General features: G+C 43.6%; 1 protein-coding gene across 1 annotated transcript in view; it reads left to right on the top strand.

Annotated features, from left to right (window-relative positions):
* dennd6b (DENN/MADD domain containing 6B) overlaps positions 1–16,531 on the top strand; it is an 18,328-nt gene extending 1,797 nt beyond the window's left edge. The window contains exons 5-20 of the mRNA XM_078273643.1: positions 947–1,027; positions 1,461–1,566; positions 2,533–2,612; positions 3,283–3,342; positions 4,405–4,460; positions 6,062–6,184; positions 6,402–6,497; positions 7,653–7,747; positions 7,871–7,936; positions 8,623–8,687; positions 9,364–9,453; positions 9,751–9,804; positions 9,918–10,027; positions 11,779–11,881; positions 13,017–13,091; positions 15,695–16,531. Of these exons, the coding sequence (XP_078129769.1) occupies positions 947–1,027; positions 1,461–1,566; positions 2,533–2,612; positions 3,283–3,342; positions 4,405–4,460; positions 6,062–6,184; positions 6,402–6,497; positions 7,653–7,747; positions 7,871–7,936; positions 8,623–8,687; positions 9,364–9,453; positions 9,751–9,804; positions 9,918–10,027; positions 11,779–11,881; positions 13,017–13,091; positions 15,695–15,817 (1,383 nt within the window). The 3' untranslated portion in view covers positions 15,818–16,531. The remainder of the gene's footprint in view (positions 1–946; positions 1,028–1,460; positions 1,567–2,532; positions 2,613–3,282; positions 3,343–4,404; positions 4,461–6,061; positions 6,185–6,401; positions 6,498–7,652; positions 7,748–7,870; positions 7,937–8,622; positions 8,688–9,363; positions 9,454–9,750; positions 9,805–9,917; positions 10,028–11,778; positions 11,882–13,016; positions 13,092–15,694) is intronic.
* The last annotated feature ends 10 nt before the right edge of the window (positions 16,532–16,541 follow it).

The raw sequence follows: 16,541 nt of genomic DNA, 5'->3' as shown, positions 1-16,541 counted from the left end.
TACCGTTAGCTAGATAACACTACACCTGGCAGCAGGTAACGTTAGCCTACCGTTAGCTAGTAAACACTACACCTGGCAGCAGGTAACGTTAGCCTACCGTTAGCTAGTAAACACTACACCTGGCAGCAGGTAACGTTAGCCTACCGTTAGCTAGTTACCACTACACCTGACAGCAGGTAACGTTAGCCTACCGTTAGCTAGTTAACACTACACCTGAGAGCAGGTAACGTTAGCCTACCATTAGCTAGTTAACACTACACCTGCTCTCAGGTAACGTTAGCCTACCATTAGCTAGTTAACACTACACCTGAGAGCAGGTAACGTTAGCCTACTGTTAGCTAGCAGCTGGAGTAAAAATGCTGACAGCTAAACGGTGTAAAGTGTGACTGTATTTCACTGTAGAGGATGCTAACAGCGGGACGTTAACAGTCTGCAGCGGCTGTTGTTGGAAAAACACAGACGGTGCGTTTAATTGAAACTGGTAAACTACAGTCTTGTGGTGCATTCAAAGTTATTGTAAAATACCCTTTTCCCATCTGGTGGATGTTTTTGTCGTTCAACAGCTGTTTACTGGTGAAATAAGTGATTGTTATAGTGATTACATTATTATTAAATTGTGTAATTTTGACCATATTAGCGATGAACACGCCGTTCTTTAATGTCGCTGACTGTTTAGTACACTTCTGTTTTTGCTTTTTCTTTCTTTATTAAAAAGTACTGCTTTAGCACCGGTATCGTAAAAAACCCAAATGCTACCCAACCCTGCTGATCACTGATTGGATTTTAAAGAAGTCAGAGGAGCTGATTGGACGAAGACGTCACTTTCATCACTGTTAAATGATGACTGATGTAGAGAGGAAGCATTATAAACATAATGTATTATAATATATAATCTAATGTATTATAACACGTACGTATCGATAACTTCTGTCTCTCGTCTCCACAGACCGAAGCGTCCCATTTCTTCGGTTACGTCTATTTCAGACAAGTGAAGGACGTTTCTGTGAGGAGAGGATACTTCCAGAAGGTCAGTCACCTGACACCTGTGCTGGCTTCCCATTGGTCGACGCAAACCAAGCCTGGCTTCCCATTGGTTGACTCAAACCATTCCTGGCTTCCCATTGGTCGACTCAAACCATGCCTGGCTTCCCATTGGTCGACTCAAACCATGCCTGGCTTCCCATTGGTCGACTCAAACCAATCCACACTCATTTGGGGTTTTATTTCCAGTTTAAACGCAGCGAGTCACGGCCCAAAGTGCATGTTAATTATGGGATGTCTGCGTTTCAGTCCTCGGTGTTTGTATCCAGGTACCTGTATTATGGGATGTCTGTCTGTGTGTGTTTTTTTTTTTTTTTGGCGTTTTTGGCGCCAAAACGTTTTTCTTAAAGTGTCTAAAGTGTGGATATTGCTTTAGAGATGATAAACCTCTCCATTATGGGATGTTTTCTGTGTTTCAGTCTCTGGTGCTGGTATCCAGGTTACCATATTATGGGCTGTTCCACTCGCTACTGCAGGTCGTTGCTCCCGAGTTCTTCGAGAAGCTGCAGCCGTGTCTGGAAGCAGGTGATGATGTCACGCTTACATCATAACTATGGTCCGAGGTCACTTAGTCCCAAATATATGACTTCACGTTATGTAAATCACGTTTACACACTAAGACAGAGAGACATAGGACAGAGATACACACAGAGAGACACAGACAGGGAGACACAGGACAGAGAGACAGGTAGAGACACATGACAGGTAGAGACACAGACAGAGAGACACAGACAGGGAGACACAGACAGGGAGACACAGGACAGAGAGACAGGTAGAGACACAGACAGAGAGACACAGACAGGGAGACACAGACAGGGAGACACAGACAGGGAGACAGGTAGAGACACAGACAGGGAGACACAGACAGGGAGACACAGACAGGGAGACACAGGACAGAGAGACAGGTAGAGACACATGACAGAGAGACACAGACAGAGAGACACAGACAGGGAGACACAGGACAGAGAGACAGGTAGAGACACAGGACAGAGAGACAGGACAGAGAGACACAGACAGAGAGAGAGACAGACAGAGAGACACAGACAGAGAGACACAGACAGAGAGACACAGGACAGAGAGACAGGTAGAGACACATGGCAGAGAGACACAGGACAGAGAGACACAGGACAGAGAGACACAGGACAGAGACACAGGACAGAGAGACAGGTAGAGACACAGAGAGAGACACAGGACAGAGAGACACAGACAGAGAGACACAGGACAGAGACACAGACAGGGAGACACAGGACAGAGAGACAGGTAGAGACACATGACAGAGAGACAGGACAGAGAGACACAGGACAGAGAGACACACGACAGAGAGACACAGCACAGAGAGACACAGCACAGTGAGACAGGACAGAGACACACAGGACAGAGAGACACAGAGAGAGGAAAAGGAGAGAGAGACTGTTGAATAGCCATCAGACTCGGTGTGTAAAGATATTAACCTGCTGAAGAGTCAGCTGATGTCTTCTCTCGTCCAATCAGTGTGCAGCGAGATCGACCAATGGCCTTCCCCCATTCCTGGACAGACGCTCCACCTGCCGCTGATGGGCGGGGTTTTACAGGTGAGGGGCGGGGCTTGTAGAAGAGGGGGCGTGTTCTCTGTGTATCATCTTGTTGGAGATGAGGCAGGTCTGTGCAGAATCAATCACCGGCGATTGCCGCCCGTTGCATGCTGGGTAGATTTGTGTCCGACTTGCTCTGACGTCATGCACACGTGGGCAACGATGACCTCACGAGATCAAGGCAGCCACAGACCCAGGGGCATGCTGGGAAACACCGGCCTCTCAGCTGATCTAACAGCTGATTGGTTCAGAATCGACTCAACATGATGTTTTATATAAAGTTTTGATTGATTGTGAATCAGAGGGATTTTAACTATGAGTCTGATTTAAAGGCTGATTCTGGACAGAACACGTGTTGTGAGGCTGATAGTGACTTTTAGAAATCTTATTATATATATTAACATCAGCCTGAAGGCTGGAATCTATCCGACTGACCGCGGCTTTTAGCCCCCCCCCCACAGGCGAGGCTTTTAGACCCCTTCCCCCCTACAGGCGAGGCTTTTAGACCCCTTCCCCCCTACAGGCGAGGCTTTTAGCCCCCCCCCCGCCCTCCCCCACAGGCGAGGCTTTTAGCCCCCCCCCACAGGTGCGGCTTTGAGCCCCCCCCCACAGGCGAGGCGACGCTCCTCTCCAACGAGTCTAAATGTTTTCTGTATATTTTCTTCTTCAGGTTCGGATTCCTTCCAAAACAGACAAACCAGGAAGTCCAGTCAGACAGACTGATAGACAGGTAAATGTAGTTCTTTATTAACATTATTAATGTTATTAACAGGTAAATGTAGTCCTTTATTAACGTTATTAATAGGTAAATATAGTCCTTTATTAACGTTATTAACAGGTAAATGTAGTTCTTTATTAACATTATTAACGTTATTAACAGGTAAATGTAGTCCTTTATTAACGTTATTAATAGGTAAATATAGTCCTTTATTAACGTTATTAACAGGTAAATGTAGTCCTTTATTAACATTATTAACGTTATTAACAGGTAAATGTAGTCCTTAACATTATTAATGTTATTAACAGGTAAATGTAGTCCTTTATTAACATTATTAACGTTATTAACAGGTAAATGTAGTCCTTTATTAACATTATTAACAGGTAAATATAGTCCCTTATTAACGTTATTAACATTATTACCAGTTAAATGTAGTCCTTTATTAACGTTATTAATAGGTAAATATAGTCCTTTATTAACATTATTATTAATAGGTAAATATAGTCCTTTATTAACATTATTAACGTTATTAATAGGTAAATATAGTCCTTTATTAACGTTATTAACAGGTAAATATAGTCCTTTATTAACGTTATTAACACGTAAATATAGTCCTTTATTAACGTTATTATTAATAGGTAAATATAGTCCTTTATTAACATTATTAACGTTATTAACACGTAAATATAGTCCTTTATTAACATTATTAACGTTATTAACAGGTAAATATAGTCCTTTATTAACATTATTAACAGGTAAATATAGTCCTTTATTAACATTATTAACGTTATTAATAGGTAAATATAGTCCTTTATTAACATTATTAACGTTATTAACAGGTAAATGTAGTCCTTTATTAACGTTATTAACACGTAAATATAGTCCCTTATTAACATTATTAACATTATTAACAGGTAAATATAGTCCTTTATTAACGTTATTAATAGGTAAATATAGTCCTTTATTAACATTATTAACGTTATTAATAGGTAAATATAGTCCTTTATTAACATTATTAACAGACTGTAAACTGTAATCTGAACAATAAAGTTTTCTTTGTGTTTCTCACATCAGAACGTGCTGCCGGCTCCGACGGTGCTGCCCTCCGTCCACGAACTGGACCTCTTCAAGTCTGTCCTCTGCTATTATAGATATTATATTATAGAATAATAGATATATTAGGCCTGCACCATATTGGAAAAAACTTACATTGTGATATTGTTTCCCTGCGATATATATTACGATATGAAAAAATGAAAAAGGAAATGTTCTTATGTGAACCTTCTTTGTTGTTTAATGCTTTACAAAAACCAAAGCCAGTCAGGCTGTGACTCCTCTTCTGAAGAGATTTAGGAGAGGGACATTAGGACGACATCCACTGGCTGACTGACAGGACACCATGTAGTCATATCATATCAATCCAGGCTGAAGTCAGTGATATTAATAATGCACGTTGCTTCCTCTAAATGTCAGGTTGTGGTCGACTAGCTTTGGTTGTTTGATGAACTGATTAAAATAGATGATGATTGGTGGTTAGCTGAGCATGCAGAGCCTGCATGTCACACTCTTCAACAAACTGACCAAGAGCTCTGAAATCAGTGTAAATGAGGTTATATCAGAGACAGACTGCTGTTGTAGATTAGTGTTACGTTTCCAGCGTCGCAGCTCCGAACCTTAACGTTAGTTGGGACAGACGCCTTGTTTCTTCAGGCTAACTGTGTTAGCTTTAGCCTGGCTGGTAGCAGCTTTCTGCGGTGAAACATGGCCGGGAGACGTCGTGATTACGCTGCATTAATCAGGTGGTTTAGTTTGTCTAAACGACCGCCGGTAACAATCATGGAAAAGGAGAACTTTTTTATCAAGCAGCAAAGAAGTTGTAGCGTCAACATCACAACGTCCTGCGATGTGACTATCGTGCATTCGCACATCGCGATGTAGATGATGAAACTAAATATCCTGCAGCCCTAATATATATAATATTATATAGAGGGGGGAAGTCCCGCCCCTTCCTGTGTGTTAGCCCCGCCCCTTCCTGTCTGACAAACACGTGTAATCATGTGTAAACGTTATCTGTCTCTCCTTGTTCACTACTGGACACATTTTAACTGAAATAAAGTCCCAACACAGGAAGGGGCGGGACTACTACACAGGAAGGGGCGGGGCTAACACACAGGAATTGTATAGAGCTCAACTGTCCCGCCCACAGCGGCTTCCGGAAGTAAAAATACAATGCAATTTCTCCATTGACATTTGCAGTAAAAGCCATAAAATGGTAACGGTCGATGGTAGACTTACAACCAGCTACGACATGACTCAGCGATTGTATATGCTCATATAGACGCCACAAGTCATGGGGCACTACCCTTGTTTTGAGATAAATGTCTTTTATTCGTGATGTCTTGGATAAGTCCTTCATTACCCACAATCCTGAACAATCCCACAATCCCACAGTGATGCCTCTGATTGGTGGAGCTCATGCTGGTGAGGAGGGGGGGGTGTCAGTACCCGATCTGTGCTGCCTGCAAGATCCTAACCTAACTAACAGCTAATAGGGCTAACCGCTAGCTGACAGCTTGATTCAGTCTAAAATAACATTAACTCAAACTAAACGCTGGGTAAAGCCGTCTACAGCTGATCACGATAGGTACACAGTCTTGTACCTTTGTCTTTTTGGGGATTTTCTGTTCGTTTAGGATGAATAAGTAACTTCCTGTTGACCTTTGACCTCCAGGTGTTTCCAGCCAGTCCTCGTTCACCTTCAGATGTTCTGGGAGCTTGTGTTGCTAGGGGAACCACTGGTCGTCATGGCGCCGTCTCCCACCGTCTCCTCGGAAACCGTGCTGGCTCTCATCAGGTAACTCAACAGCCAATCACAGAGCAGTGTGTGTGTGACTGTCTCTCAGCCAATCACAGAGCTGTGTGTGTGTGTGTGTGTGTGTGTGTGTGTGTGTGTGTGTGTGTGTGTGTGTCTCTCAGCCAATCACAGAGCTGTGTGTGTGTGTGTGTGTGTGTGTGTGTGTGTGTGTCTCTCAGCCAATCACAGAGCAGTGTGTGTGTGTGTGTGTCTCCAGCATCATCAGTCCTCTGAGGTTCTGCTGTGACTTCCGTCCGTACTTCACCGTCCACGACAGCGAGTTCAGAGAGTTCACCACCAGGACGCAGGCTCCGTCAGTAACCTTTAACATCTCTATATGCTGTCTGTCTCTCACCTGTCTGTCTCTCAGGCTCCGTCAGTAACCTTTAACATCTCTATATGCTGTCTGTCTCTCAGGCTCCGTCAGTAACCTTTAACATCTCTATATGCTGTCTGTCTCTCAGGCTCCGTCAGTAACCTGTAACATCTCTATATGCTGTCTGTCTCTCACCTGTCTGTCTCTCAGGCTCCGTCAGTAACCTTTAACATCTCTATATGCTGTCTGTCTCTCACCTGTCTGTCTCTCAGGCTCCGTCAGTAACCTTTAACATCTCTATAGGCTGTCTGTCTCTCACCTGTCTGTCTCTCAGGCTCCGTCAGTAACCTTTAACATCTCTATATGCTGTCTGTCTCTCACCTGTCTGTCTCTCAGGCTCCGTCAGTAACCTTTAACATCTCTATATGCTGTCTGTCTCTCACCTGTCTGTCTCTCACCTGTCTTTCTCTCACCTGTCTGTCTGTCTCCCACCTGTCTGTCTGTCTCTCACCTGCCTGTCTCTCGTCTGTCTGTCTCTCTCCTGCCTGTCTCTCATCTGTCTGTCTGTTTCTTACCTGTCTGTCTCTCACCTACCTGTCTCTCACCTGTCTGTCTGTCTCTCACCTGTCTGTCTCTCAGGCCTAACGTAGTGTCGGGCGTCACCTGTCTGACTCTCACCTGTCTGTCTGTCTCTCACCTGCCTGTCTCTCACCTGTCTGTCTCTCACTTGTCTGTCTCTCAGGCTTAACGTGGTGTTGGGCGTCACCTGTCTGACTCTCACCTATCTGTCTGTCTGTCTCTCACCTGCCTGTCTCTCACCTGTTTGTCTGTCTCTTGTCTGTCTGTCTCTCACCTGCCTCTCACCTGTCTGTCTGTCTCTCGTCTGTCTGTCTGTCTCTCACCTGTCTGTCTGTCTCTCACCTGTCTGTCTCTCAGACCTAACGTGGTCTTGGGCGTCACCTGTCTGTCTCTCACTTGTCTGTCTCTCAGGCCTAACGTGGTGTTGGGCGTCACCTGTCTGTCTCTCACTTGTCTGTCTCTCAGGCCTAACGTGGTGTTGGGCGTCACCTGTCTGTCTCTCACCTGTCTGTCTCTCAGGCCTAACGTGGTGTTGGGCGTCACCTGTCTGTCTCTCACCTGTCTGTCTCTCAGGCCTAACGTGGTGTTGGGCGTCACCAACCCGTTCTTCATCAAGACGTTTCAGAACTGGCCGCACGTCGTCCGCCTCGGAGAAACCAAGATGGCCGGTAACTCTTCTTCTCTTTTTTTTATTTCACACTTTCTTTACCTCCTTCTTCTTCTTCTTCTTCTTCTTCTTCTTCTTCTTCTTCTTCTTCTTCTTTTGTCCTAATCAGCTGTTTGGTCTTCAGGTGATTTACCCAAACAGGTGAAGGTGAAGAAGCCGTCCAAACTGAAAACTCTGGAAACCAAACCAGGTAATCACTTATTAATCATTATTAATTAATAATGACTTCACCTAAAATACCTGATAGAACGGATCCATACAGAGATAGACCTGATAGAACGGACCCATACAGAGATAGACCTGATAGAACGGACCCATACAGAGATAGACCTGATAGACCGGATCCCTACAGAGATAGACCTGATAGAACCGATCCATACAGAGATAGACCTGATAGAATGGACCCATACAGAGATAGACCTGATAGACCGGATCCCTACAGAGATAGACCTTTTAGTTAAAGAGTAAGATCCTTTTAGTTTAACATGAAACAGCCCCGAAATCGCCATCACCAAACCCACCAGACTCCATGTAAATAATCAGGACTTTTATCATCGTAAAACACACTTCATTCAAAGTGGACAGAAACTAAATCAAACTATCAAAAGCCGTCTTGGTTCATCTTTCCACTGTTCTAACAATCACCACTCTGGTTTGGTTGAAATAAACCCTTAATTCACCCATTTACATGTGGAGATATGCTGGCTCTATACACGCTAAAAGTCCTGATTATTTACATGGAGTCTGGTTGGTTTGGTGATGGTGATTTTGAAGCGGTTTCATGTTAAATAAAAAAAGATTTTACTCATTAATTTTAAGCTAAACCAGGTGATCAATATGTGTAGTTATTGATTAAAGATCACTTCCTGTCTGCAGGCGTCTACACGGAATTCAAGACGTTTCTACACAAAGACAAGATTCTGATTAAAAGACTGCTGAAGGTATTTCTTCATTCTCGCTCTCTCTCTCTCTGTCTCTCTCTCTGTCTCTCTCTCTCTCTGTCTCTCTCTCTCTCTCTCTCTCTCTCTCTCTCTCTCTCTCTCTCTCTCTCTCTCTCTCTCTGTCTCTCTCTCTCTCTGTCTCTCTCTCTCTGTCTCTCTCTCTCTCTCTCTCTCTCTCTGTCTCTCTCTCTGTCTCTCTCTGTCTCTCTCTCTCTCCCCCTGTCTCTCTTTCTCTCTCTGTCTCTCTCTCTGTCTCTCTCTCTGTCTCTGTCTCTCACTCTCTCTCTCTCTCTCTGTGTCTCTCTCTCTGTGTCTCTTTCTGTCTCTCTCTCTGTCTCTCTGTCTGTCTGCCGGTCTGTCTGTCTCTCTGTCTGCCTGCCTGCCTGCCTGCCTGTCTCTCTGTCTGTCTGTCTCTCTACCTGTCTGTCTGTCTCTCGGCTTGTCTCTCTGCCTGTCTGTCTGTCTCTCGGCTTGTCTCTCTGCCTGCCTGCCTGCCTGTCTGTCTCTCTGCCTGCCTGCCTGCCTGCCTGTCTGTCTCTCTGTCTGCCTGCCTGTCTGTCTCTCTGTCTGCCTGCCTGTCTGTCTCTCTACCTGTCTGTCTGTCTCTCTGCCTGCCTGTCTCTCTGCCTGTCTGTCTCTCTACCTGTCTGTCTGATGATGGGTTATTGTGTGTTAGGGGATTCAGAGGAAGCGTCCGTCGGAGGTTCAGAGCGCCATCTTGAGGCGACACCTGTTGGAGCTCACGCAGAGTTTCATCATCCCTCTGGTGAGCCAGCAGCCAATCACATCGTTCTAACACTTCCTGTTTACAATGCAAGCATGTCCACACAATTTGGTTTCACTTTATTGATCATCTCTTACATTAATTATTTCAGTTATCTGAAAATAACTGCTGTCTGTCTGCCTGTCTGTCTCTCTAACTTGTCTTCTGTCTGTCGCTCTGTCTGTCTGTCTAACCTGTCTGTCTGTCTACCTGTCTGTCTCTCTAACCTGTCTGTCTCTCTACCTGTCTCTCTAACCTGTCTGTCTCTCTACCTGTCTCTCTACCTGTCTGTCTGTCTAGGAGCGGTACATGGCGAGCCTGATGCCTCTGCAGAGGTCAGTGACACCGTGGAAGGTAAACAGGAAGTGCATCATCATGATGACCTCACAGCAATTCAGAAACCTTATTAATCCCAACAAACACTCACCAATGAGTGTGTGTGTGTGTGTGTGTGTGTGTGTGTGTAGACTCCCCCTCAGATCCGTCCCTTCAGTCAGGAAGATTTCATGTCCACTCTGGACCACACGGGGCCTCAGCTGACCTCAGGGCTCAAAGGGGATTGGACGGGACTCTACAGGTGAGTCACCTGACTTAAAATTCAATTTTAAATTGTATTTCTCACAAACACGATCAGTACAATGTGCAGTGACATCATCGTGTACCTGTTCCAGCTCAATAAAAACCATAACAATGTAACATACACAATAGACAATAGAAGGTAAACATGTTGATATCATCAGAGCTTCCTGTAAGGCGGCCTCTGATTGGTCAGTCCAGCGTGTCAGCTCCCTCCGGGACATACAACATAGCCTCTTGGCTGGTTCTGGCTCTTTTAACCCGTGGGACATCATGTGTTGTATTAATTTGCGCTGTCGCCTTTCATAAATAAACTAAACTCAAACTCATTTTGAGCTCTCCATGCTGTACAGCGTGGACATACGGCGTGTTATCACGAGAACAACCAGTCCCTCCAGAAAAACGTGATCATGCCATCCCATAATTCAATGCATAATCAGACAAAGTCTGCATATTTATTTCGGCGGGGGGGGCACTTTCGCCGCAAATTTCCACGCAAAATAGTCGGGGCTTGCATGAAAGCTTTTACTTCACACAAGAGCAGCTGTTTCCCCTGTTGCCATGGGAACGTTATGAAGTGATGTAATTACGCGACGTGAACATCATCTAAATCTCGCTCTCTTATGTCACGATACGATATCACGATACATGTCACAATACGATATCACGATACTTATGTCACGATATGATGATACGATATCACGATACTTATGTCACGATATGATATCACGATACACGTCGCAATACGATATCACGATACTTATGTCACGATATGTCACAATATGAAATCACGATACTTATGTCACGATACGATATCACGATACTTATGTCACGATATGATGATACGATATCACGCTACTATGTCACGATATGATGTCACAATATGAAATCACGATACTTATGTCACGATACGATGTCACAATATGAAATCACGATACTTATGTCACGATACGATATCGCGATACTTATGTCACGATACGATATCACGATACGATATCACGATATGATGATACGATATCACGATATGAAATCACGATACTTATGTCACGATATGATATCATCACAATACTTATGTCACGATACGATATCATCGCGATATGATATCACGATACTTGTCACGATACGATATTATTGCGATTTTAAACATATTGCAATATTCTGCGATATATTGCATTTTATTACCTTTTTTCCAACTTCAAATTTTTCCCAATTTCAAACGATGTCCCCAAAAGGAAACTTTGTCAACATCTGTTTCATCTAAAAAGAAACATTTCTGTGTCTGTTCATCCCACTTTAATTGTACTGCTGCTAAATGGGATCGTCAAGCAGAGAAACTGACCAACACATATATAACAATAGATCGGTACTTGGCGTCTGTGTATCGATACAGTATTGTCACGGAAAATATTGCAATACTATGCTGTATCGATTTTTTCCCCCACCCCTAGTCGCTATGGCGATAATCCACACGTAATGTAGGTCAATGGAGGCCAAACGGCGTTGATAAACACGCTAAAAAACGATTATGCGTCTTGAGAACACGCCAAAATGGCGTACGGATTGGCGTGTCATACATACGTCACTTAGTGAGATCAGTCTGCGTGTTTATAAAACTGTGTTTTTGTCGTATGTAGATGACCGAGCTCAGGTTAGATTAGGAGTTACTACGGCTACCGCACCACCTGTTACCCATGGTAACCAAAATAAATTATATATATTTATGTTCTTCTTCTCTGATTTATCTTCTGACAGGAAGTTCTTCCGCTCTCCGAACTTTGACGGCTGGTATCGGCATCGCCACAAAGAGATGACGCAGAAACTGGAGAGTCTTCATCTGGAGGTCCTCTGTGACACCGTAAGTCACACACTGGCAGCCAATCAGAAGTCTGAAACTGAGATTACATATCATACACTGGCAGCCAATCAGAAGTCTGAAACTGAGATTACATATCATACACTGGCAGCCAATCAGAAGTCTGAAACTGAGATTATATAATCAACAGTTAAATATAAACAGGATTCTTTTCCTTCGCAACTGTCATGTTTTTCTCAAATGAAGTTATTCTGTTATCAGATGTATAGTACTGTTTATATATATATATATATATAAACAGTACTGTGCAAAACTGGTACACTTGCAAGACGTCAGGGAACGTTGAGGATCGTAGACGCAGTGGTCGGCCAAGGAAACTTAGAGCAGCAGATGAAAAACACATCAAGCTTATTTCCCTTCGAAATGAGAAAATGTCCAGCAGGGCCATCAGCTCAGAACTGGTAGAAACCAGTGGGACCCAGGTACACCCATCTACTGTCTGGAGAAGATGTCCAGAAGTGGTCTTCATGGAAGAGTTGCAGCCAAAAAGCCATGCCGCCGACATAGAAACAAGGCCAAGCAACGCACGAAAATATAGGATTTGGGATGCAGAAAAATGGCAGCAGGTGCTCTGGACTGATGCAGGTTGTTGGCCGAAGGGCTGGAGAGTGGTACATTAATAAGTGTCTGCAGGCAACAGAAGGATTTGAGGAAGCCTCCATCCACAGAAGATCTGGGGTTAGTTCTCCAAGATGTTTGGAACAACCTACCAGCCGAGTTTCTTCATAAACTTTGTGCAAGTGGACCTAGAAGAACTGATGCTGTGTTGAAGGCAAAGGGGGGTCACACCAAATACTGATTTGATTTCTTTTCTGTTCATTCACTGCATTTTGTTAATTGATGAAAATAAACTTCCATGTTGAAAGCATTCTTAGTTTTCATACCTGCCTAAACCTTTTGCACAGTACTGTATATAGCTGCCGTAACATCTGGCTGTAAACATCTGGTTGGGCCTCTGGTTGGCTGTAAACATCTGGCTGTCTGTAAACATCTGGCTGTAAACATCTGTCTGTAAACATCTGGTTGGGCCTCTGGCTGGCTGTAAACATCTGGCTGGCTGCAAACATCTGGCTGGCTGTAAACATCTGGCTGTAAACATCTGGCTGTTCTATTTCAGGATCTGATGAGTTGGACCAAAGAGAAGTCTGAGGTGGAAATCGTCGACTTGATTCTGAAGCTCCGAGAGAAACTTGTGAGTTTACCTCTGACCCTGTACTAATGCAGACCATAATACTCTGACCCTGTACTAATGCAGACCATAACAATCTGACCCTGTATTTATACTGATACAGACCATAATACTATCTGTGGTAACAGGAAGTGGGGACTGATACAGACCATAATACTCTCTGTTGCTAACAGGAAGTGGTGACTGATACAGACCATAATACCAAAGCCGGTCTATGGAAAGCCGTTCCACTCCATATTCAGCCCCATTGTACCTACTTTGGTTGCAGTTCCACCAGAGTTCCACTGGGGGTGATCACGGTCCAGTGCTAAATGAATGGGAGTCTATGGAGCTAGATGCTAAATGAATGGGAGTCTATGGAGCTAGATGCTAAATGAATGGGAGTCTATGGAGCTAGATGCTAAATGAATGGGAGTCTATGGAGCTAGATGCTAAATGAATGGGACTCTATGGAGCTAGACGCTAAATGAATGGGAGTCTATGGAGCTAGATGCTAAATGAATGGGAGTCTATGGAGCTAGATGCTAAATGAATGGGAGTCTATGGAGCTAGGCGGCTACATTTGTCTCTTTCGCCTGATTGTCGTTGAGAAATCTCAGATTTGATTGTAGTTTTTGCAAGTTCAACATGGATTATAGGTCAAAAATTGAATGAACGAGTACTTGTGTCCTTTTGATTTCTTACAGGTTGAGTCGTTGTTGCTCATAACACGCTAGCATTCTGCTAATGAATGCTGATTGGTCAGTGAAGGACTGATTACGATCGGAGATCCCGCTTGACGGCATCCGAAGCAGAACCAGAATGTCAGAGTGAATATTATGGCGTGGCCTTTAAAACATCAGCAAACCTCTTTCTAGCACGTGTTGTATTAACAGGGAGAGTCTAACCTGTCAGGGAGAGTCTAACCTGTCAGCTGTGTTGTATTAACAGGGAGAGTCTAACCTGTCAGCTGTGTTGTATTAACAGAGAGTCTAACCTGTCAGCTGTGTTGTATTAACAGAGAGTCTAACCTGTCAGCTGTGTTGTATTAACAGGGAGAGTCTAACCTGTCAGCTGTGTTGTATTAACAGGGAGAGTCTAACCTGTCAGCTGTGTTGTATTAACAGAGAGAGACTAACCTGTCAGCTGTGTTGTATTAACAGAGAGTCTAACCTGTCAGCTGTGTTGTATTAACAGAGAGTCTAACCTGTCAGCTGTGTTGTATTAACAGGGAGAGTCTAACCTGTCAGCTGTGTTGTATTAACAGGGAGAGTCTAACCTGTCAGCTGTGTTGTATTAACAGAGAGTCTAACCTGTCAGCCGTGTTGTATTAACAGAGAGAGTCTAACCTGTCAGCTGTGTTGTATTAACAGGGAGAGTCTAACCTGTCAGCTGTGTTGTATTAACAGAGAGAGTCTAACCTGTCAGCTGTGTTGTATTAACAGGGAGAGTCTAACCTGTCAGCTGTGTTGTATTAACAGAGAGAGTCTAACCTGTCAGCTGTGTTGTATTAACAGAGAGAGTCTAACCTGTCAGCTGTGTTGTATTAACAGAGAGAGTCTAACCTGTCAGCCGTGTTGTATTAACAGAGAGAGTCTAACCTGTCAGCTGTGTTGTATTAACAGAGAGTCTAACCTGTCAGCTGTGTTGTATTAACAGAGAGTCTAACCTGTCAGCTGTGTTGTATTAACAGAGAGTCTAACCTGTCAGCTGTGTTGTATTAACAGAGAGTCTAACCTGTCAGCTGTGTTGTATTAACAGAGAGTCTAACCTGTCAGCTGTGTTGTATTAACAGAGAGTCTAACCTGTCAGCTGTGTTGTATTAACAGAGAGTGACTAACCTGTCAGCTGTGTTGTATTAACAGAGAGTGTCTAACCTGTCAGCTGTGTTGTATTAACAGGGAGACTAACCTGTCAGCTGTGTTGTATTAACAGAGAGAGTCTAACCTGTCAGCTGTGTTGTATTAACAGAGAGTCTAACCTGTCAGCTGTGTTGTATTAACAGAGAGTCTAACCTGTCAGCTGTGTTGTATTAACAGAGAGACTAACCTGTCAGCTGTGTTGTATTAACAGAGAGTCTAACCTGTCAGCTGTGTTGTATTAACAGAGAGTCTAACCTGTCAGCTGTGTTGTATTAACAGGGAGAGACTAACCTGACTCAGAGCTTGCTGTAAAGCAGTATCTCTGGCCGTATATGTGTATGACGTCATTGACATTTTAAAAGGCTTTTTAGAACAAAAAAGCCTCTTTAAATAATCTAACACCCAGCAGTGTGTATTTTCTTAGCCTCCCCTTTCAAATGTAACATTCAGATTACTAGACAACAATGATATCCTGAGAAAAGTGGATGTTGAGGGGTATAGCTCCATAGAGGCCCATTCATTCTGCACTGGCCTGTGAGCGCCCCCTATATGGAACTCTGGTGGAACTGCAACCAGGTCAGAAGCCGGAAGTAACGAGAGAGTTACTTCTTCCCTTATTAGACATTCTTTGATAATACTCTCTGTTGCTAACAGGAAGTGGTGACTGATACAGACCATAATACTCTCTGTTGCTAACAGGAAGTGGTGACTGATACAGACCATAATACTCTCTGTTGCTAACAGGAAGTGGTGACTGTGTTTCAGAGTAAAGCTCGGCGCCAGCAGCTGCAGGTGAAGGACGGCGTTCTAGAGAAACTGGACCGATTCCTCGCTGCGGCCATCGGCTCGCTGCCCGCCGATCTGCACACGGCCCTCAACACTCGCTGATCTGCACACGGCCCTCAACACTCGCTGATCTGCACACGGCCTTCAACACTCGCTGATCTGCACACGGCCCTCAACACTCGATCATGTGACTCCACACGGGATTACATTTTATGTTTTTCAATTTCAGCTTTGTGTTTCATATTATTCAAGATTCATAAAACCAGTTTTTTTCATTTAAAACTAAAAGTTAAAGAGTAATTTAGTTTAGTTTGTTCCACCCTGGACTCTCTGTCTCCGTGTTTGTGTGTCTGATGGAACAACAAACTCTGAAACTGGTCCAGTATTAAACCAGAACCAAGCTGTAATGTTACCCTACAGGACTAATGTTCAGCAGCAGTTAGTAACAAGCTGTAATGTTACCCTACAGGACTAATGTTCAGCAGCAGTTAGTAACAAGCTGTAATGTAGACCTTAGTCCTGTAGGGTCTAAGGTCTACATTAGACAGCTTGGTTCTGGTTTAATACTGGACCAGTTTCAGAGACTCTTGTTCATCAGACACGGAGACAGAGAGTCCAGGTGGAACAAACAGAAGTTACTTTTATGTTTTTAATTATAATGAAAATAAAGAAATGCTTTTTTTTTTATTCCATTTTGTTTTTAAGGATAAATCTTTGTAACATCAGACCAGATGAAGTTATTTTATATCAGACTGAACTCAGTGAATGTAACTAATATTAATATTGTAATTAATTAAATTAAATGAGTTAATTTTTGCCTTTGTTC

The sequence above is a fragment of the Sander vitreus genome, chromosome 17 (genome assembly GCF_031162955.1).
Source record: "Sander vitreus isolate 19-12246 chromosome 17, sanVit1, whole genome shotgun sequence".
Lineage (NCBI taxonomy): Eukaryota > Metazoa > Chordata > Actinopteri > Perciformes > Percidae > Sander > Sander vitreus.
This window is presented reverse-complemented; position numbering and strand designations above follow the sequence as displayed.